Source organism: Typopeltis vanoorti, chromosome 3 (assembly GCF_054136105.1).
Source record: "Typopeltis vanoorti isolate ZY-2024b chromosome 3, IOZ_Tvanoo_1.0, whole genome shotgun sequence".
Lineage (NCBI taxonomy): Eukaryota > Metazoa > Arthropoda > Arachnida > Uropygi > Thelyphonidae > Typopeltis > Typopeltis vanoorti.
Window position 1 is genome coordinate 9,830,794 of NC_143551.1, and position 24,721 is coordinate 9,855,514.

Below are 24,721 nucleotides of genomic sequence, written 5' to 3' on the forward strand. Positions count from 1 at the left end.
TCACCTTCGATTGAAATCGACCAGATAAAGATTCCTCTTGTCGCGACGAGAATCGAACTTAAGCCTGTTCCAATCAAAGGGCGCAATGTACCGTCGTTATCTCTTAACAATTGTATAAACTCCAATTCCTTTGTTCCTTGACACCATTCCTTCTCCCAATCTATGTCCCCCATAGTTAAAATCGTCCATAATAATTACATGTCCTCTACTCATCTTACTAATTTGCCAATGCATACCATCTACATTCTCCTTTATACCCCTTGGATTATAGCAGCAACCAATTACATATTTCATCCTGCTAATTTCTATCTCACACCAAACAGCCTAAAATGAACTACCCTCTACACGCTTGTCACCTTCAGGCAATTCTACCATTTTTGACTTTAACTTTGTCTATTATCAGTAAAACTCCCCCCCCCCCCATTCTGTCCTCTCTATCCTTTCTGAAGATACTATATTCCTTACATTCAATCTCTATGACTAAATCATTCTTAGTTAACCAAGTCTCACTAATTCCTATAATTTTTGGCCAAGTAGAACTAAGTATGACAAAAATTCATCACACTTATTGCAAATACTTCAGCATTAGTATACATAAATAAACTGCAATAGTCCTTTCCCCCCATAATTACATAGTGTGCAAATTAGCCCACTCTGAATACCATTAAAATTCTGAGTAAAATGATTCACCATATCACAGTTATTATTGACCTTAGTACTATTTACAGCTAACTCTACTTTCCTATCATTATTTCTGACAACCATCCTCGCATCCTCCCCTTCTAATAACTCTCGTTTTCCTGGTCTAAAACCCCCATATGTTCATTAAACAGTAACTTCTGTAAAAGCTTACTCCCGTACTTATTCAAATGCAGACTATCTTTGGCATATAATTCTTTTCTCCCATAAAACTCCTCCCATATATCCACATATTCCACCCCTTTTTTCCTACGCATCCTAGCTAACATTTGATTCATCATCAATGCCCTCCTCCTCATTTCTCGACTATCATATCTGGGCAGCACACTGACAATCCTAACACTCTTACTCTTAAACCTAGCAATCTCTAACTTCTCCCTAAAATCACTTGCCACACGATTTACGCATTTCCCAAATCATTCGTCCCAACCATTAAAATCATTTCATCTACACTATCACCTCTCTTTACAGCTCTAGTTACACACTCTACCGTACCTCCTGGCCAACATTCTTTAAAGACATCTCCGGTTTTTATTCTACTAATCATTGAATCCCCTATTATTATTTTCTTAACCTTACCCATCACCTTAACCTTTCTCTGTCTATCCATCTCTACCAATTTCATCCTTTCCATTCTCTTATCCAACACTCCAATCTAACTCTGTGCCATCTGCAGTAAGCTCCAGAGCACCCTAAATCTTTCTAAAATCTCATTACTGCACTGCCGTTCTTCACTCATCACAGAATCATTCATATTTACATGCACATTCTGGCTTATGTTTTCACATATCATTTCTTCAATTAGTTTATATTTCCCACATATATATAAATCCTCCTTAACTTCATACCACGTTTTTCTGAAAGCCTGAGGCATACATTAAATAAACATAGCATTTAACGTTGTTTCTAAACACCATATCCCTGAGTATTGGTGGACGAGAAAAAAGAGATGCACTAACAGTTATTCCATTTGTCAAATTTCGTCTACATTCGACAAATGGAATAACTGTTAATGCATCTCTTTTTTGAATGCAAAGGACTGTAGTGCATCTACAGTCCTTTGCATTGCTAGACATTAACTCTGTAATTCCTTGTGCACAATCAGTCTTACCAACATCTAAAATAGCATCCTCAGACCTAGAGGTCATCTTCTTTTTACCATCAAGGTTTTTCTTTTTGTTTACCTTCTTTCTCTTCCTAATAGAACCACACTCATTCCCTTGCAAGTTTCCCTCATAAGACAATTCCTCACTACAGATCTGTCAAAGGAATCTATACTAGAATTCGTATTATACACACATTATTGAAGAAAAAATGAAACAGTTTGAATACATGAAACAAACCATGGAGTCTCAGTGACAAACTATGAAGAAAACATTGATTGATTCAGATAAGGATGTACGCAGTGTTTGCAAGAATAAAAAAAAAAACAAGAACAGCATGGTGGACAAAATATGTTAAAGTGATAGTCCTGGACAAGAAGAAGAAAGCATACCAAAAGATCCTATCAAATAAGTCAGCAGATGCCCTAAAAAGAATACAACAGAGATCAGAGAAAAATGTAAGAGCTGTGCTATGTGTAAAAGAGCTAAACAAAAGTCATGGGAAGACTTCAGTAAGAATACAGAAAATAAATATCACAAAGGTGGCAAAATGGATTAGAAATGGGATCAAGGAATCAAGGATGACAGTGACATGAAAAGTGAATATAAGGATATCAAAGATGTCTGGAGTAATTGCCTTGAAAGACTATTAAATGTAATAGTACAAATTTTCAAGAGGAATGCAAACAGGAGTGCATATCAATACTTTAAGTAGAAAAAAGGCATTAAAAACTTGAAATGTGGAAAGGCAGATGGAGTAGATAGTGTTTAATCAAAAATGCTCATATGAGCATTTTTGATTAAACACTTTAACACTCAAGGTGTAAAAATGCTCATAAATGAGCATTTTTACACCTTGCACTTTTACACCTTGTAATAAAAGCCTAACAGTGTAGCTACTCTACTCTGCACAGTTCTCAGGGACTGGTCAGAAGGTCGAATTCCAGTGATTGGAGGAGAGCATAATTCGCATCTATAGTTGAGTGTGAGAATTATTACAGAGGAATTTCTCTACTAAGTGTTCAAGTAACTGTTTATACAAGCTTATTTGAAAAAAAAGGTAAAGAAAAATTTTGGACGAGAAACTTGGAGAAGAACAAGCCGAGATCAGGTCAAATAGAGGTTGTCAAGATCAGATTTTCACTTTATGATAAATAGTTGACAAATCATAGGAATATCACAAGAATCTGTATTTAAGCTTTGTATATTTGGGCAAATGAAAATGGCTATTAGTTTAATGTTAGTAAGCGTAAAGTCGTGCACTTTGGTGTGATTAGGATTCCAGGGGCATATTATATTAGTGGGTTATGCTACAAGAAACTGAAGAGGCAAGGGATCTTGGTGTATTGGTGGATAGGAATTTAAAGTTCACACACAGAAAAAGTTGCAAATACAACTCAAAGGATAATTGCGATGTTGAAGCGAACCTTGTCATGTAAGGATAAGGAAGTCATTTTGCCTCTTTATAAGGCATTGAAAAGACCACATGTGGATTACTGTGTGCAGATTTGGTCTCCCTGGTTCCATGGGGATAAAGAAGCTGTGGAAAGGGTGCAAAGAAGAGTTACAAAGATTATATTTGGATTATGGTATTTAGATTATGAGGACAGATTGCAAGTATGTGGACTGCAGACTCTGGTTAACAGGAGAAAGTGGGGTGATATGATAGAGATCTATAAACTTTTGAATAGTGAGTGTATTTAGTGTGAATGAATTTAAGGGAAAGTCTCAGATAATAATATCTGCAAAAAGCATATGATAAGATGCTCTGAGGAAAGCTTTTCAAAACACTATAATTATATGGGGTAAATTGAACACTATACAGAGCAAAATAAAATCTATATTTAAGTGGTAAGTCAGCAAGCAAAAAATGAAGGAATTACAGGAAGATGGTTTGAGTGATGTAAAATCAGGTGTAAAATAGGATGCATATTATCTCCACTTTTATTGATGAAAGAAAGTGGCATTAAACCTGATATTGGAATTGGAGATATCAAACTTAGCTCCTTGCTTTATGCAGATGATGCTGTACTCAAAAACATCCAGTGCAAGTCTCCATGGTTCTCTAACTATATTGCATAACAGTTGTTGCAAATTTGGCATGAAAAACTATGAAAATAGACACAGACAGAGCAAACAACAACAACATTCTCAATGAAAAATGAATAGTGTTCAAACCAGTTTTAAATTATAGATCTGAGAGTTGGGTTAGAAATATAGCATTTAATCAAAGGTTAGAGACCACAGATATGAGAGTTCAGAGAAAAATTAGAAAAGTAAACAGAATCTTATTAAAACGAGGATAACAGAAAGGAACTTGACATTGTTATCATTCAAATCAAAAGTACCTGCAAGCACAGACCCACAGAAAGACCAAGGTGTAGGTGGATTAATTTAGTCAGAAGTGCCTTAAAAGCACGAAATGTTAGATACAACAATACTGGAGTGCTAACAAGTAACAGACTACTTTTGAGGAAAATTGTCAGAGTAGATTAATAATAATGTAAACTTAATTATGTAGTGCTGCCATAGTAGCCTAAACACCCTTTGAGAGTACACATCAGGATTTGATGATGATGTTGATACTATAAAGTCAGTGTGTCGGTGAACTCCCTTTTACAATAGTTTTGGCCTTTTTTAACTTGAATAAAAACCTAAATTTCTTGGAGGAAACATCCTATCACTGCCCAATCTTATTTTCAGTCGAAAAGTTTTCATACAGGTTACTCAAACTCATGGAGAAAAAAAAAGAAAAAAAAAGTAATTTGTTATAATGTAGTTAATTTAGAATAAGATTGATCCTAATATTGATTTCATTCTGAATTTTCTAAAGGTTGTTATAGAAGTTTGTAAAATTTACTATTTTGGTTCTTTTTTTACAGTAAGAATTTGCATAATATACTTGCTCCATAGTTTTAGTTGCTTTAATGTATTTTTAAATCTAACCAACCAACCAATTAAAACAGTCTCGTTATGATAAATATAGATATGTCTTATATATGATTTTATTAGCTAAAAAAATGCATCATCAATTAATCATAGCAATAAGCATACCTTTTCCTGTTTAAGTTTGGTTATTTCTTCAAGAAGACTCTGTTTCACATTTTCTAAAGAAAGCGATTCCCTAGGAAATAAAGTTTAAAATTTTAATATGATTACTGAATGATTTATTATAATTGCAAAGAATAACACATAAAAAAAAAAAAGAAAAGAAAAGAAAAGAAAAGAAAAGTACCTGCAAGCAAAATTCGTTGTTTTTGAGAATTCAACAATGAAGAATTCAACATTCTTCTATAAAGCCTTTATTGCTTCAAAGCATAATAAACTTACCAAACTATATATGCAAATTCAAGCACATGCATGTATACACAGAACAAATGAAATAACATAGCGGATGAACTTTAAATTTAGATGTACAACTGAAAAATATCTTCTTAAGATGAAAAATTTGCAATCTTCAGACAAATGAAGAAAAAAAATATTAGTGTTTTTACCTTTAAAGAGCATAGTAATGATTTTCAAAGAGGAAGAAAGCCATGTGATTAAAACAATCAATCAGGATGAAATTCTTTCATTATTGAATTCACTCGCTTTATTTATTTTTTTAAAAGTAATGGAAAAATACACACAAACATATATACACTCAATTCTCCATTTACACGGTAGATTGGTTCCAGAAAAAAATTTATAAATGAAAACCGTGTAAAAAATATTACAGTGCATATGAAAAAATAGAAGAATGATTCCAGATGTGAAAACCTGATACGAACAATAAGTTATTTTCAAACAAAACATATGAAAATCATTGAATAAAACTCTATTTAATTTTAATGGAATATTTTTTTATTTTAAATACTTATTTAAAGTATATGTGTGTGTGTGTGTGCGCACGCGCACGTGTGTGTGTGTGTCTTTCTTTCTTAAAGAAAATTGTGTGTTACTAATAAAACAGAAATTCGAAAAGGCCCAAATACACCTGCACATATGGTTATTACTTCAATTTTATGCTGTCACTTTCTGACAGAAGTCACATTCTTTTGTGTGAGACTGGAATTAAATCACTTCCATCACTAGAAACACTTTGGCAGTCCTGCAATGACTGCAATGACGAAATGTTTTCTTCAGTAAGTTGTTCAGCTCGTTCAGTATTTGGATTATGTGTAAGAAAATAACTTTGAAATTTACTAGCCATTTGAAGCCCATCTTTAATTAATCCTGCAGTGAGTGAAATCTCTTCATCATCATCATTTTTTTCTTTTTCATAAGGGATAGCTTCTATTATTTCATCATCACTAACAGCCTTGTCAACCATCAATTCTTCAATATCTGCAGATGAAAAATTATCAAATCCTCCTCTGCAACTGCATGTGCTAATCTGATGATATTGGGATATTCAGTTGTATGCAAAGGTACAGGGTTTTTCTTTTTCACATATTCTGGCCAAGTAGCTTTCCAGCATGCATTTAAAGTTGACGGTTTCAATTCTGATAACACCAACTTAGCAAGTTTGATGCAATCCAAAATAGAAAATTTTTTCCACATATCAATAACTGTCAGTAAATTATCCTTATCTAGTTTATCCAAAATGCATTGGTTGTTCTTCTTATTAAGTAAGTTTTGAAGGTAGCGATCACACCCTGGTCTAGTAATTGTATTAAGGATGTATTAGGTGGCAGAAAACAAAATTCCACATTCAGGTGCTCTAAAACAGGATCGCCAGGTGCATTGTCTATAATCAATAAAACTTTAAATATCAGATTTTTTTCCCATCAAATAGTGTTTAACTTCTGGAACAAAACACTGATGGAACAATTCAATAAAAATTTCTTTTGTAACCCAACCTTTTTTGTTTGCCTTCCAGCGCACTGGTAACATGTTTAAATCCACACCTTTCATCGCTCACGGTCGTAGAGATCAATTAATGAATAATGGTTTTAATATAAGATCTTGAGGTGCTTAAGGGTCAAAGCTCTATAACTGAGAGGAGACCTCCACATAGCCTTTAAAGGAATGCGGAGAACCAACCATGCTTCTGACCTAATGTCCAATCCTCACCTTCTCATGGTGCACCATGTTGGGTATCTACCTGGATACTGAACAAACGAGGATGGGCTGGCAATTTGGGATTTAGCTGACCAAAATAAAGCCACTTCACTTGATAAAGCCACTTCACTTTAATCATTGAATATATAATGATACAGGGATTTTAGCCTTCTCACCAAACCAAATTGCTAACAAAATTAAAATGAATTTTAATTAAATTTAAAATTTATTTGAACTAAAGTTTAAAAAATTCTTGCATTTTACAAGTTACTAAATTCTTAGTAACTTGTAAAAATTTTTTAATAATTTTTATAAGTGGAACTATCTTTTAGGAAAATAAAAGAAACTCAAGATAGATGAGAAAATAAGAAAAGAATTCAGAAATAATTAGAATATTTAATATAAGAATTCAAAAAATAACATCTTTACAGAATAACAGAAAATAAATTAAATTACATAAATATACTTGAAATTTTTTTTAATTAAAATTTTAGGGTTTTTGATTTCATATTCATAAAATTAGAAATAATGGTCTTAACACCTAATTCCGCACATATATCATTTTCAATAGCTATTAATGCCAAACTAACAAGCCTTTTTTTGTGACATGCTTGTTCTTAAGTAGGTTTTAATCAATTTCAATTTCTTGTATAGATTACTACAAATTAATAACGAAGATTTATGAAAAAATTGTGACTATTTAGAGATTCTCTTGAAGGACGGCGACAATAAAGACGTAAATGCAATAGAACTATATGACGAGTTATGTGCTTTCCGGGATAATCTTTGGAAGGATAATTTAAATATTCAAAACCCTTTCGATATTCTTAATTTTATTGTATCCAGTAATTTATCTTTCCCTAACTTTTCAATTGCTTTAAGAATACTATTAACTTTACCTGTTAGTGTAGCGAGCAGTGAACATTACTTGGAAAAGCAATGTTCACTGCTCGCTACACTAACAGGTAAAGTTAATAGTATTCTTAAAGCAATTGAAAAGTTAGGGAAAGATAAATTACTGGATACAATAAAATTAAGAATATCGAAAGGGTTTTGAATATTTAAATTATCCTTCCAAAGATTATCCCGGAAAGCACATAACTCGTCATATAGTTCTATTGCATTTACGTCTTTATTGTCGCCGTCCTTCAAGAGAATCTCTAAATAGTCACAATTTTTTCATAAATCTTCGTTATTAATTTGTAGTAATCTATACAAGAAATTGAAATTATCATAATATGTTTTTAGTTGTTCAAAATGTTCTATTAACAAACATTGCAACGTCTAGAAGTGTATAAAACACATTCACTCTAAATTTATCTTCTGGCAACTGTGGCGTTTCGTCATGATGCTCGTAGTCAAATTGTCGTCTCTTCTTTCGTCGTGGACTTCCATACTAGTTTTAAATTCTTGTTTTCCATCCACCTCTTCACTCAGTTCTTTTGCCGTTTTAGAACTATTAAAATTTGTATCTGATCGATACTCTTATAAGAATATTTTTAAGTTTTCGATAAATTCTAAAGTGTAATGTTAATATTTTTGTCTAGAAGCATTTTACTCACAGGGTTTATTCTGTTAAGTAAATCATGCCTAGTTATAAGAGCAAATAAATTTGTAGTCCTTTATTTTAGCACATGATGTTTATGCTTTATGCTGAATTTCTTTGTTAAAGTTTCATTATTAAAAATTTCAAAAAGTGCATCGTAAATTTCTCCTAACTGATATCGCAGAGGGCGGATTGCATTAATTTTACTTTCCCATCGCATTTTTGATGGCTGTTTCAATGTTAAAATTTTTATGAACTTTAAAAGGATTGCCCAATGTTTGTAAGAGAATGAAAAGAAATTGTACATTTCTTGAATAATTACGAAGAAACTAATTGTATCTGCATATACTTTGGCTGTATCGTTAATGATTAAATTTAGAGTATGAGCAGCACATTGTACGTAAAAAGCTTGAGGATTTTTGTTCAAAAGCAAATTTTGAAGCCCATATTTTTTTCCCTTTCATATTTGTCACATTGTCATAATTGCCCTTGACCTCGCATGTCTTCAATGGGGGATGTTCCATTTTTGTCAGTTGTTCCATTATTGTTGTACATAAACCACATCCTGTGGAATCTGATATATCTGCAAAATCGAAAAAGTTTTCGCTGATCTTGACAATTCCATTGTCACAGGAAACAAAGCGAATAATAGTAGTCATTTGTTCTGTTTTACTTGCATTATGGAATAATATTTAGATTTTCGAATTGATAATAAAATTGTATCCCTGATTGCGTTTCTTAAAGTTATCAATATTTCATTTTGTCTGTCTTTACTCAAATAGTGTACTCTATTATTTCGATGTAGGGCCCTTTCAACGTGATTTTTCTGTAATGGGATCAAACTTCGCAAACAGTTCGACTAATTTTAAAAAGTTGACGTTATTCCTTTCATATAATTTAGCAGATGATCCACGAAAAGCTAAATTGGCTACCACGGAATTTTATAATTTTAATCAAGCGTTCTAAAACACTCATCCAATATTTCTTTTCCATTTCTTACATGCTTTGAGTCTGGCAATCAATAGTAATTTTGTTTTTTAAATTTTTATCAAGTTCCTTCCATTTTAAGAACTTTTTCATGTGAGTTAAACTAGTCTCATGTCTATGCAAAGTTGTACTTACATTTCTCCAATCGCTATAACCTTCTACAAAACTACTTGATTCATTAGGTGCAAAAAGTTTGCAACAAAAGAAAAAACAGAATTTAAAGTTTCGGAATAAATGAGCCATGTTCTTGTCATGAGCTTCCCGTTTTCCATTTTTCTATTATAATACATGTCGGCAAATTTACGACCATATGCATCTCTGGGATATATTATATTTTTCTTTTGAACAGGCCCCATTTCAATTAAAACAACTCGTAACTTTTCATCAATATTTCACCATTCACCTGGATCTTCGAAATTCACAGAGACTAGCAATGTGTTAATTTCTTGGTCAACTACAACTAAATCTTCTACTAACTATTTTTCACTTAAATCACGAGTCTTGTTATCTTGTTCATAATTGCAATAGTACTTTGATGCAAACTGGATGATGTCCACGGTTCTTCAACTCTGATTTCTGATGTATTGAGTAAGTTACAATCTGCATCAGAATATTTTGATATTGTAACAAATTTATTAAGAGCCCCTGTTTGTTTCTTAACATCTGCTTCTTTTTGCAGCATGTTGCTTACGATTTTGTGCACCGGATAACTTTTTTTTTAAATTTTTGATTCCATTTCTATTTTATACCTACAGGAAATTATTGCGCAACACGACACAGAGAAGAAATAATAGTCCGCACTGCACTACGGTCAGTAGCCTACTGAGATGCATACCATGACTGGTTAACTAGCAACAAATATTCTGTACGAAATGTTGAAAATTTATTTATCACTAGGTTAGACTATAATAGATTTAGTTTAATCCTTTATCCCAGTGAGAGCAAACAAAGTTTGCGCCTGAAAATATCTTCAGGACTAAATATAGTGTTGTACTATCTTATCCAGTAAGTAGTGCAACACCAAGGCAACTCGTGGCAAAGGTGGAGCAAGCTACCAGGCACTTCTAACCCAGTATCTCCCATAATGCAAAACACATTTCCTATGTGGATATGTATACTGTTATGCATTAAAGGGATTGGCCATCTACCCAGACTAGTTTCGACCTTTATTGAGGTCTCTTCAGTGATAGTACAACACTATATTTAGTCCTGAAGATATTTTCAGGCGCAAACTTTGTTTGCTCTCACTGGGATAAAGGATTAAACTAAATCTATTATAGTCTAACCTAGTGATAAATAAATTTTCAACATCTTTCTCTAAATCCAGAGTAATTTTTAAAAAAGGTGATAAACCTTTTGGCAACTCCCATAGGCACAGATGACTTGCTACTGCTTCTGCCTGGTATCTCCAGCTCTGGGCCTGGCTCCCACTGAAGAGACCTCAATAAAGGTCGAAACTAGTCTGGGTAGATGGCCAATCCCTTTAATGCATAACAGTATACATATCCACATAGGAAATGTGTTTTGCATTATGGGAGATACTGGGTTAGAAGTGCCTGGTAGCTTGCTCCACCTTTGCCACGAGTTGCCTTGGTGTTGCACTACTTACTGGATAAGATAGTACAACACTATATTTAGTCCTGAAGATATTTTCAGGCGCAAACTTTGTTTGCTCTCACTGGGATAAAGGATTAAACTAAATCTATTATATTCTGTACGAAAATTCATTTCTGCACATAAAAACCGTTTGCCATTTCACTTTAGATAGCCTGCAGTAGACACAACATTCTCTACGCAAGCATTTAGCCTGCTCTTGCTGCAAAATTGTAAACAGCCGGTTGATCAAAGAGGCGGCAATATACAATTTTTCTTAATTTTTATTCGGTTTATCCGGCCTTATTTATTTTAATATTGATCATTCTAAGAATTTTTTTGTTTTTAAGATAAAAATTTTGTTATCGGGGTGCTTAAGGGTCAAAGCTGTATAACTGAGAGGAGACCTCCACATAGCCTTTAAAGGAATGCGGAGAACCGACCAGGGCTTCTGACCTAATGTCCAATCCTCACCTTCTCGTGGTGCACCCTGTTGGGTATCTACTTGGATACTGAACGGACGAGGATGGGCTGGCAATTTGGGATTTAGCCGACCAAATTGTATTCTTATTGGTTAAACCAAAATATAGAATGATGGTACAACATGACAAAATTTCATGCCGGCTGGGGCATCGCCCGGTTAAACAAGGCCCCCGTTGTTTTCGCCAGGGAACCAGGGCGAACAGCGAAAAGTCAGCTACTGGAACAAATCTGAAAATAAACCCTAACTCAACATCACCAGAGTTGAAGATCGGTACTATCAACGTAAGAAGCCTGAATGGCAAAGAAATGGAGCTTGCTGAGGAATTAGATAAGTACCAGATCGACATAATAGTGGTGACTGAAACAAAAAAGACCAAAACTGGTGAGATCTTTCTGAGCAATAAATACAAAATGTTATATTCAGGCAATGACAATCAAGGAAAAGAAGGAGTAGCCATAGTATTCAACACAAAATACGAGGCTAATCTTCTTGAATGGCAGTCAGTCTCAAGTAGAGTAATGTGGGCAAATATGAGAATGGGGAACTGGACAATGAGACTTATTTGTGCCTATGGTCTCACAGAAGGTTCTACTAAGGTAGAAGTGGAGGAATTTTTTGAGGCCTTAGAAAAAGCAACTGACACAATGAAAAAGGAAAAGTTGGTCCTTGTTGGGAATCTAAATAGCAGAGTAGGAAATGATTGTGAGACATACAAAAATATTTTGGGAAAATTTGGAGAAAAGTGCAAAGCTAATAATAATGGCAAATATCTGTTGGATTTCTGCTCAGGACATGGACTGGTTATTACTAACACCATGTTCCAACATAAAAATGTGCACAAATTCACATGGAGAGAAGAGGCAAGGAATAAGAAAAGTCTCATTGACTATGTTATTGTTGATAGTGATGTTTTCTCCCTGGTGCAGGACACCAGAGTGTACAGAGGATTTGAAATTGGAAGTGATCACTATTTAGTCTTGAGCAGGATAAAATTGAATTTCATATTGAAAAGAATAACGTGTAAGAAAGTTTTAAAGCGAATAAAAGTTGAGCAGCTCTCAGATGTCAGCTGTAGACTAAAATACACAAAGATTATTGAAGAAAAAATGAAAGAGTTTGAGAACAGGAATCGAACCTTGGAGATTCCTGTTCTCAAACTCTGTGGCAAACTCTGAAGAAAACATTGATTGATTCAGCCAGAGAGGCATGTGGTGAAGTTGTCTGTAAGGATAAAAAAATCAGAACTCCCTGGTGGACACCGGAAGTTAAAGAGGCAGGGAAGGAAAAGAAGAAAGCATACCAAAAGTTCCTGTCAAATAAGTCAGCTAGTGCTCTTAGAGAATATAGAGACAAATGCAAGAATGCTAAACACTGTGTAAAACTAGCTAAACAAAAGTCATGGGAGGACTTTGGCAAGAATATAGAAAATAAATATCAAGAAGGTGGCAAAATATTCTGGAGGTTGTTGAAGAAGCTTAAGAATGGAGGAAAGAGTGCTATAAAAGGAATTAGAGATGATAAAGGTGACATGAAAATGGGAGAAAAAGATATCCTTGAAGTATGGAGTAATTACTTTGAAAAACTGCTAAATGAAACAAGCAGTGATGTCAGCACAGTGGTAAAAGACATTGACCAGGCATGCAGTCAGGAATACATATCCATATTTGAAGTAGAAAAAGCCATCAAAGGCTTGAAATGTGGAAAGGCAGCAGGAGTAGATGATATTCGACCAGAAATGCTGAAGTATGGTGGTATAAGAGTCTTACAGTGGCTGCACTGCATAGTTCAGAAAGCCTGGACAGAGGGACGAATTCCCGATGATCGGATTAGAGCTCTCATAGTACCCATATATAAAAAGGGAAATAAAACTGAATGTGAGAATTACAGAGGTATTTCCCTACTGAGTGTTCCAGGCAAGATCTATGCAAGTATACTTGAGAAACGGTTGAGAAGAATTGTGGAAGAAAAGCTTGGTGAAGAACAAGCTGGATTCAGGCCAAATAGAGGCTGTCAGGATCAGATCTTCACTTTACGACAAATAGTCGAGAAAGCATGGGAATATAACAAAGATCTGTATTTAAGTTTTGTCGATCTGGAAAAGGCATATGACATGGTGCCAAGAGATGTCAGCTCTTTGCTTTATGCAGATGATGTTATACTTCTAAATAAATCCGCTGCAAGTCTGCAAGATTCTCTGACTAAATTGAACTGCTGTTGTAATAGATATGGTATGAAGGTCAGCAATAAAAAGACAAAGACAATGAAAATAGGCAGAATCATTGAAAATGTCAACTGTGTTGTGAATGGAAAACCTGTGGAACAAGTAAAACATTTCAGCTATTTAGGCACGATTTTTAGTGAAGATGGTAAATTAAATATAGAAATAGACAACAGAATCAGCAAATCTGGTATGGTGGGAAGTCAATTGAATAAATTCATATGGAATAAGAGAGAAATTAGTCGGAACACGAAATTAGCTGTATACAAGACAGTGTTCAAACCAGTTTTAACTTATGGATCCGAGAGCTGGGTCAGAAGTAAAACACTTGACCAAAGACTAGAGACCACAGATATGAGAGTCCTGAGAAAGATTATAGGCGTGAACAGATGGCATCAATGGCAGTATCATATTAAAAACGAGGATATTAGGAAAGAACTTGGCATTGTCAGCATTCAGGAATGCGTTAGCAGAGCTAATCTCAGGTGGTATGGTCACTTAAACAGAATGGGCGAGGAAAGATTAGCAAAACAAGTGTTCTCTGCCAGGTTTGCAGCAAAACGACCCAGAGGAAGACCAAGATATAGGTGGATTGATACAGTACAAAGTGCCTTAGACGATAGAAATATAAGATCTGATAATGTTGGAGTGATGACAAGTAACAGGCTGATTTGGAGGAAAATTGTAGATAGGAAATTAATAATGATGTAATTTTTTTTTTTCATGTAGTACTATCATATCCTGTACACCCCTTGAGGGTACATGGCAGGAATTTGATGATGATGATGATGATGAAATTTTGTTATCATGAAAACGGTGCCCCAGCAGTGCCACCCCCTTCGTAGCGGCGCCAGCATGCCGCTTCCGCCGGCCCTGATAATAGGGGTGACTGAAACAAAAAAAAGACAAACACTGGTGAGATCTTTCTCAGCAATAAATACAAAATCTTATATTCAGGAAATGACAATCAATGAAAAGAAGGAGTAGCCATAGTATTCAACACAAAATACAAGGCTAATCTTTTCAAATGGCAGGCAGTCTCAGGTGGAGTGATGTGGGCTAATATCAGAATGGGGAATTGGACAATGAGACTTATTTGTGCCTATGGTCCCACAGAAGGTTCTACTAAGGTAGAAGTGGAGGAATTTTTTGAGGCTTCAGAAGAAAAGCAACTGACACAATGAAAAAGGAAAAGTTGATTCTTGTCGGGAATCTAAATAGCAGAGTAGGAAACGATTGTCAGACATACAAAAAATATTTTGGGAAAATGGAGAAAAGAGCAAAGCTAATAATAATGGTAAATATCTGTTGAATTTCTGCTCAGGACATGGACTGGTTATTACTAACACCATGTTCCAACATAAAAATGTGCACAAATTCACATAGAGAGAAGAGGAAAGTAATAAGAAAAGTCTCATTTACTATGTTATTGTTGATAGTGATGTTTTCTCCCTGGTGCAGGACACCAGGTGTACAGAGGATTTGAAATTAGAAGTGATCACTATTTAGTCTTGAGCAGGATAAAATTGAATTTCATATTGAAAAGAATAACATGTAAGAAAGTTTTAAAGCGAATAAAAGTTGAGCAGCTCTCAGATGTGAACAGTAGACTAAAATACACAAAGAATATTGAAGAAAAAATGAAAGAGTTCGAGAACAGGAACAAAACCTTGGAAATTCAGTGGCAAGCCTGGAAGAAAACCCTGATTGATTCAGCCAGAGAGGCATGTGGTGAGGTAGTCTGCAAGGATAGAAAAATCAGAACTCCATGGTAGACACGGGAAGTTAACGAGGCAGCGAAGGAAAAAAAGAAAGCATATCAAAAGTTCCTGGCAAATAAGTCACCTTTTGCTCTTAGAGAATACAGAGACAAATGTAAGAAAGCTAAAACTGTGTAAAACTAGCTAAACAAAAGTCATGGGAGGACTTGGGCAAAAACATAGAAAATAAATATCAAGAAGGTGGTAAGATATTCTAGTGATTGTTGAAGAAGCTTAGAAATCAAGGAAAGGGTGCTGTAAAAGGAGTTAAAGATGATAACGGTGACAGGAAATCAGGAGAAAAAGATATCCTTGAAGTATGGAGTAATTACTTCGAAAAATTGCTAAATGAAATTAGCAGTGATGACAGCACAGTGATAAAAAACACTTACAGAGGTATTTCCCTATTGAGTGTTCCTGGCAAGATCTATGCAAGTATACTTGAGAAACAGTTGAGAAGAATTGTAGAAGAAAAGCTTGGTAAAGAACAAGCTGAATTCAGGCCAAATAGAGGCTTTCGGAATCAGATCTTCACTTTATAACAAATAGTTGAGAAAGCATGGGAACATAACAAAGATCTGTATTTAAGTTTTGTCGCTCTGGAAAATGTATATGACAAGGTGCCAAGAGAGAAGCTATTCAATACGCTACAGTTATATGGTGTCAATGGGACATTATATCAAGCAATACTTAGTCGTTATTTAAGTTGTAAGTCAGCAGTTAGAATTGAAGGAAGTACAGGAGGATGGTTTAATGTTAAATCTGGTGTGAGACAAGGATGTGCATTATCACCTCTGTTATTCATTTTCTATATGGATCACATTATGAAGGAAAGTGGTATTAAACATGATATCAAAATTGTAGATCTTAATGTCAGCTCTTTGCTTTATGCGGATCCGCTACAAGTCTGCAAGATTCCCTGACTAAATTGAATAGCTGTTGTAATAGAAGTATGAAGGTTAGCATTAAAAAGACAAAGGTAATTAAAATAGGTAGAATTGTTAAAAATGTCAACTGTGTTGTGATTGGGGAACCTGTGGAACCAGTAAAACATTTCAGCTACTTAGGCACAATTTTTAGTGAAGATGGTAAATTAAATATGGAAATAGACAACAGAGTCAACAAAGCTGGTATGGTAGGAAGTCAATTGAATAAATTCATATGGAATAAGAGAGAAATTAGTCAGAACACTAAATTAGCTGCATACAAGACAGTGTTCAAACCAGTTTTAACTTATGGATCGGAGAGCTGGGTCAGAAGTAAAACAATTGACCAAAGACTAGAGACCGCAGATATGAGAGTCCTGAGAAAGATTAGAGGCATGAACAGATGGCATCAATGGCAATATCATATTAAAAAACAAGGATATTAGGAAAGAACTTGACATTGTCAGCATCCAGGAATGCGTTAGCAGAGCTAATCTCAGGTGGTATGGTCACTTGTACAGAATGGGAGAGGAAAGATTAGCAAAACAAGTGTTCTTTGCCAGGTTGTCAGGAAAATGACCCAGAAGAAGACTAAGATATAGGTGGATTGATACGGTACAAAGTGCCTTAGACGATAGAAATATAAGATCTGATAATGTTGGAGTCTTGACAAGTAACAGACTGATTTGGAGGAAAATTGTAGCTATGAAGTTAATAATGATGTAAATTTTTCATGTAGTACTATCATATCCTGTACACCCCTTGAGGGTACATGTCAGGAATTTGTGATGATGATATAAGATCTGCTAAACCTTTCCTGCAAAATAATGGAGTCACATGATCGTTAACTGCTTTAAAGCCACCAACACTTTTTTTTGATTTTGCTGTATAAGTTCTACTTGGCATTTTTTTCCAAAAATGGCCGATGGCATTCCAAACTTGATCAGGAGAGTAGCCACCATTTTCAATAATTTTGGAGTTTTGAAAGAAATTCTCTAGCTGCAAACTCATCTGCAGATGCCCTCTCCTTTTATTTTTACATTATGAAGAGTATATCTTTTGAGAAATTTGGTAAGCTAACCTGTGCTTGCTTGTACTATTCTACGAAATGATAATTATAATGGAAATACCTTTTTTAACAGAACTGAATTCAAACAGAAATTTTTAAAATATGCACGATTTGTACCATTTTACATCAAAATATGCCGTGTAAAAATAGAATTGCTTTTGTTTTGTAAACCGTGTTATTTTGAAATAGTGTAAAAAAGAGCCATATAAAAAGAGAATTAGCTGTGTGTTTATATATATATGAAATTTTTTTCATAAAACTATATATATATATATATCTATTCCCTTCTGCCATACGGCCAGGGGAGGATAGCTATATGCTACCATACTAGGGAGATGATTATGAGCAAGGTGGTTTCCCATTGCCTTCCTTGCCGTAAGTATTTTTTATGACTGTAACTTGTGTGTTCACGGGGCCGGTTTGCCTGCTTGCGGGATGAAAAACCTCAGATAAACTGGCGGAATAAACCCTACTGTCCACGCCCAAGACTGGCTAACTTGGCTATGGCTGAGGAAGATCCTTGAGCTCCTCACGTCTCCGACGGGAATCGAACCTAGGACACTCCCTTCCCCAGGCATATGGTTGCGAAGCGTTAAGCCACTAGGCTAACCGCGCAGACATATATATATATTATTAAATTGAAGGTTTACTCGGTTTGATAACATATCAAAATTTATTTAATGACTAAAAACTGAGGTTTTGAGTAAAAAACTTTATTAATAAATACGACTAGTTTCGTCTGAGAACAGAGTTCATCAAGTGTAAGCAAAAAGGGACATAAAAAATATCAGAGAAAACCATACGAATACTGGATTTCTACACAGCAGAACATATAAAACAACAGAGGTTAGTGTTTAACTGGATGAAAGAACTCTGGCTGTAGCAACATGGACATGCGTGCGTATAAGATCTTGTGATCTCCAGTATTGAATGGCAGAGCCGTGAAAGTCTGGCAAACTATAGCTCAGGTTGCTATTGATATGATGGGAGATTAAGAACGATTTCCTTAGATTCTAGAATCCGTCTCTCTAATTCGTGATAAGATCTGTCAACGTTGTTAGTTAAATTCCAGTGTATTTGATGATGTGGGCCTTCTTCATTAGAGTTTGCCGAAAATAATACATGGCTGGACAAGGCGCTGGTCCGAGTTCTGTTGTAGGAAATGTCTCTTTTATGCTCTTCTAGACGGAGTTTGATGGATTTTTCCATTTGACTGTAGTACAGTTTGCTGCAATCGCAAAAGACTCTGTAGACACCAGGATATTGGAGATTATTATGTCTATCCTTTGGATGGCTTAAGATTGAGCAGAGTTTTGGTAAAGTAGTGAAAAAAGTCTTGATATTGTATTTCCTTAAAGTTTTTGCTAAAACTGGGGATAGAGAGCTAATATAAGGTAAGGAAATACAGCCTTTGGAATTAGTTGTATCTTCATTGTGTTGTTGATGTTGACAGTTAAAGAGTATTCTATTTATAGTAATCCTAGAGTATCCATTGTTTTTGAAAGAATTTTGAAGGCATTTGAGTTCATTCTGAAATTGTTGTTCGTCTGACAACAGAGATCTTGCTCGGTGACCAAGAGTTGAGATGATGACGAACTTCTGTGGTGGATAATGGTATGAGTCAGCGTGAACGTACCTATTGGTAAGCGTTGATTTCCTAAAAATGGAGAATTTAATATGTTTAGCTGACTTGGTTAGTAGAATATCCAAGAAGGAAAGAGAGCCGTCCACTTCTGGCTCGTATGTTAATTTAATATTTGGATGAATATCGTTCAAATTATATTAAAATATTTTGAGGTTATCTAGGGTCCAAATCAAGAATACATTGTCTATATAGCAGAGCCATATCTTTGGTTTTAAATGGAGAGGAAGAAATTGCAAGGACTGGAGATAATGGACTTACCATTGCTAAACTGGAGTTCTGTTTATAAATAGAGTTTTCGAATTTAAAAAATCCTGATTTTTTAAATTATTAAGTATTGATGATTATTATTAATGATTAACTCTAAGACTGCTAAAACACTCTGGAAGTGAGATTCTTCCCATTAAAAATATAAAATTTGATATAAAGAAATCTTTAATCTCTTTCGCTGCAAATTTCCAGTTAGGTACTGACAACAATACTTTGTTTCATAACTTGTTAAAGTTCCAAGGATACACTAGCACAGTGTTTCTCAATGTGGGGCGTATGTCCCACAGGGGGGCAATTAGAAAATGACGTTGCATTTGTCACTTCATTACCGATATATTCAAAAAACTTACATTGTCGGCGATAAAGTGCCAATGTTGACCTTAACTTTCTGAGAAAAAAACTTACATTACTAGTATAGCAGTCAACATAAATACAGTATTAAGAAGAACTCTCAGAAAATCAAAATGATGAGTCGCTTTCTGACGAGACAGAAACGAAATACTGAAATTCAACTAGTTTTGCAAAAAAAAATACTGTTGACCTTCCCATCTTCATATTTAGTTGAATGTGGCTTTAGTTCTGTAAATGACTTGCTAGTGAAAAAAAGAAATCATTTGGATATCAAACCATGGGGATTTGAGATTGAAAGTGACTAAATTAGTACCTCAAATAAAAACTCTTTGCAGCAGACATCAAGCTCAAGGATCGCATTAACTTCAATTTTATTTTCCTGAGTTCAGTTCGATTTATGTTTTATAATATACAAAGTGTAATATAAAATTTATATTCATTGAAGAAAGTTTAAAAACAGTTTTACCTATGTTCCTTTTTTATTTAAAGCATATTTACATTATACTTTTTCAGAACTTGGCTGACTATTATGCTAGAGGGGGAGGGCATCAAAATCTTTGAGGCATTGAGGTGGGGCACGAACCAATAAACATTGAGAAACGCTGCCCTAACAGGAGGAATCTTGCTTGGAGAATTGCATAAGGCCACCTTCCAGTCAATACTGTCAAATGGGGGTACTTTAACATCGACAATCCAATCTGTGACATCTGTTAGTGATTAGAAACAGTAGAACATGCATTCTACAACTGCCCTCTTGCCCTATGTATTTGGAATACATTATGTAATGTGATGGGCATTCCACCGCTTACAACAGAAGAGGTTATTTTTTTACAATACCCACCACCTGTCAGCAATGGGAAGAGAATTTTGATCTTTATAATTAATGAATTAAAATAAATACCATTTATGGAAGGTTAGAAAGAAACATGGATTTGAAAATCCGCAATATGACATCCAAATGCTTTATAATATTGTATTGTGGAAATTTTATTGTTCAGTCAGATGATTTTGTATTTAGAAGAATTCTAGGAGATATCAAATTTATGACTAGATGGTGTAGACCATCCACATTATGTAATATTCACCAGGGGAAGATAAAATTCTGTCTATTCTTAATTCAATGTGGTCTTTTTATCATTTGTAGGAATGACTGGAGAACAATCCCAGGCAGAGAAAGGCTAACTCAAAGCAGTTAACCCAGATAGGGCTAACCACCTAGGTAGCAGTCATCCTTGCACTTTAGTTTCCATTGGTCTTTTGATTACTGATCTACATGAGATTGGTGAAAACTGACAGCCTTTACTATATGATGATATAAAAGAGCTGAGGCCTTTTCTCTATCTCTCATGCTATCTATCTGTCTTTTCTTTCTCCTAATACTATCACATTCTCTTGCACCCCTATACTAACTACTGCAGGCCTATGATGAGCAACCCTTTACTTTTTCACCTCAATAAAGATCAAAGTCTGGCTAACACTGATGTGTTTTTTGTGCTGAAGTGGTTGCTTTTCCTGAGACATGAGTGGCTCTGCTACATGGTGGGGGTGAGCCCGACAATGAGCATTACCACTGAGTTAAATGATCCTTTGGGTCACTCATTGTTGGGTAATCTGAGGGATTGCACGAGTTTTTGGAGAAGTATCACACACTTAAACATACCTCAATAAAGATCAAAAGCAGTCTGGGTAGTGATCCTTCCCATAATGCATAGCATTATACATGTCTGTAAGGATATGTGCTTTACATTATGAGATGCTAAGGAAGGTGTGATATGAAGTCATTAGCCTTTATATACAAGTTGCCCAGTAGTGAAATTACTTCACATGCAAACTTTGTTTGCTTACACTTGGATCAAAGATTATACTGTTGTGTCGGAAAAAGTGCTGATTCACTATTGGTGAGTCATCCTGCCTCCGACCCAACATATGGTAATAACGATTAGAGATAAGGATAAGGACATACTTATGCCTCCAGAAGAAAAGCTAAAAAGATAGTGTACATATGCTCACTCAGAAGTATGTCTAACCATCTTTAGTTGTAGATATTAAGTGATTTTGAGAAGCCCATAATTAAAGTTGATAATGTCTGTGTAAAAATTAACAAGGGAAAATTATGTATCAGTACTGAAATGGTATTATTAGATGTATATAAGATGATATATGTATTAGAGCCATGTCAAAACAGTTCGGAGTTGCGGTGACCAATCGGCCACTGCTATGAGCATGACGTAGTCATTACGAGAGGGTGCTCGCATTTACAATATAAAGTCCGGTGGGAGATTCAATCGCTCTCTTGTTTTCAGTTCCTGCATTCCTGATCCAATTCCTGGATAGCTGTGGTAGCTTACTGCCGACACCCAGCAACAATCTCCCGGTTGCTGTACGTGCCGTGCCGCGATAATCACAGAAGGAATGAGGTCAGAATTCCAGTAAAGAGCAGTTGGTTAGTTATGCCAACGTGTAGTCAGCGAAAGGTAAACCTTTCAAAGAAAATAGAAGTAAGTTGCAGATGCCATAAGAATAAGCGGTGAAAAAACGCAGAAGTGTAATCAAGGAAATCTCAGCAACTCTGTGAAAAGACAAGAATGGTAATGTACAAGTTTTCATACTCATTTTGAATAGTAACCAAAGAAGGAATAGGAACCAGGGAATTAAGGAGCTCCACACAATTAACTTTCATATAGTGCCTAAAGGACTGTTTTTTTGGACTAATCTGTCTGTCTAATAAGCTAGTGCCACTCTACGCTTATGCAGAGAAGGGAACCAAACCTTCGAACTGTTTATTTTGGAAGAACCATTTATGATATTATGTTAGAAATTAGCTTGAATATTAACAAAGTTGGGGAGGGGGGGGGATAAAGCCTGAGCATAAATAAGAATATTATCCCATGTTAAATTACAAGATGGAATACGTCTGATATGCTCTACACAAGGATTGTATATAACTATGTGCATTGTTGTTTTTATATGTGGGAACTGAGTAACTCTGTGTGAATTAACCGAGTCTGAACATAGTAATACAAAAGAAAGTGTGGGACTGTTGGAATAAATTTAGGAGTAGATATTTTGGATATCCTAACATAAAAAGAGGGGGGGGGGGGAGTTCAGACTCTTTAGTATTGAAATTACTATTTAAAGTGTATATATATGTGTTTTAAAATAAATGTATTTCTTTAACCCAAAGTTCATGAGTCTGTCGCTTTCTGAGATTTGAATTACCACTTATTAAATTTTAATAAATAAAGGGGGAATCCATTGCCATAAGAAAAAAAAAAAAAAAAAAAAAAGGGGGGGGGGGGAGACCACGACTGCAAATCACATGATCCCTTTAATATTTTGAATTGTTTAATTGTGTATTAGAATTCAGTTGCCAACTGGTGCAGTCGTTTTAAACAATTCTAAATTTGTCGGCAATAATGACATAAAGTGATTAATAATAGAAACTGCAGAATAAATATAAATAAAAGGGATGAAGCAAAGACGTGACAATACCAAGAATATAATTTCTCATCATCATCATCAAATTCCTGCTATGTACCCTCAAGGGGTGTACAGGATATGACAGTACTACATGAAAAAATTACATCATTACTAACTTCCTATCTACAATATAATTTCTTGGCACCTTTAATTTATAATATAATCAAGTGGAAAAACTTTCAACATCTATTACTTTAATATGTCTAGTGACATGTTCCATTAAAGCTATTAACAGCTTGTAATCTATTTATCCTTAAATGCTAACTTTACATTTCTCCACATTAAACTGATACCATACGACAGCCTATTTAAATCATCCTGCAAACTATCCACATGACCTTGACTAACTATTACCCTATCAAACTTTGCATCATCAGCAAACAATTGAATATTTCCCCTTCAAATTAGCTCCTATATTGTTTATATACAAATTAAATAGTAATGATTTAAGTAAACAGCCTTGAAGCACGCCACTAGTAACTTGCTTTCTCATGGTTTCTGCATCTGGCATGGAGGGTGGTTGAACCGTGGAATGCATTGCCTGATAGAGTGATGAGAGCGAGAATGGTCAATGAGTTTAAGGAGTGGTATGATAGACTGCGTTTCCTGGGAAGGACCTCCCATTGAGTCTTGATAGACTTGTGTTTCCTAAGAAGGACTGCCCACGATGAGTCCTTTGACTCCTTGGAGTAATAAATAATAATAATAATAATCTCCATATACTACTTTTTGGTATCCAACTGCCATCCCCTTTATCCATATCACCAGTTTCATACCCATTCCATTTGTTCCAGTTTGTGAAACAGAGTTCCATGTGGTATCCTGTCAAAATTCCTTTGCAAAATCTATCAACATCATCATCATCACATTAACTGTTCCCTTTATCCAACTCAGCTGTTATTCTATTATAAAAAGTTAATAAATTACTAAAGCATGACCTATCTACCCTTGATGTTACCCCCTCATGGAGCATATCACATTCTTATTCAAAAATTGTTTGCTTTTTTTTTCAAAAAAGCAATTCAAGATAGATCACAAATGTTAAGAAATATATGTTTGGAAATATATAAATGTTAGGAAATACAGCAGAACTCGATTATAACGAATTCCACGGGACCGCATATATTTGGTCGTAATAACCGTTATTCGTTATATCCAAGAAGGTCATAATTTGAGTGAATTAAAAATGTTTTCAGATTTTTCTCAGCATAGGTATATTGGGTAACATAAATACATATGTGCATACATACATATAAAGAACAAAAATTTATTTTTAAAACTTCACATTTTTACATAAAAAATCATCAAGCGTGCTTTGCTTTGCACAAGATGCATATTTCATACATTTGAAATTGTTCCTTATACCACTAAGATGCTTGAATGTGTCATCTGAACTTACAAATCGTGATTCCATAAATCTTGTTAAAATATGTAAAGCACTTTCTGCTTCACACCAGGTAACGATTTTCTCATCATTGCTATTTTCTTCCTCGGAGTCACTACTACTATTATCTTCTTCTGGTGCATGAGAGATTTGTTTTAAGATGTCA

General features: G+C 34.8%; 1 protein-coding gene across 1 annotated transcript in view; it reads right to left on the reverse strand.

Annotated features, from left to right (window-relative positions):
- Positions 1-24,721, reverse strand: part of LOC150107904 (TATA element modulatory factor-like) — a 483,854-nt gene that overhangs the window by 131,028 nt on the left and 328,105 nt on the right. Inside the window, exon 18 of the mRNA XM_090390537.1 lies at positions 4,857-4,926. Coding sequence (XP_090246663.1) covers positions 4,857-4,926 — 70 coding nt within the window. The remainder of the gene's footprint in view (positions 1-4,856; positions 4,927-24,721) is intronic.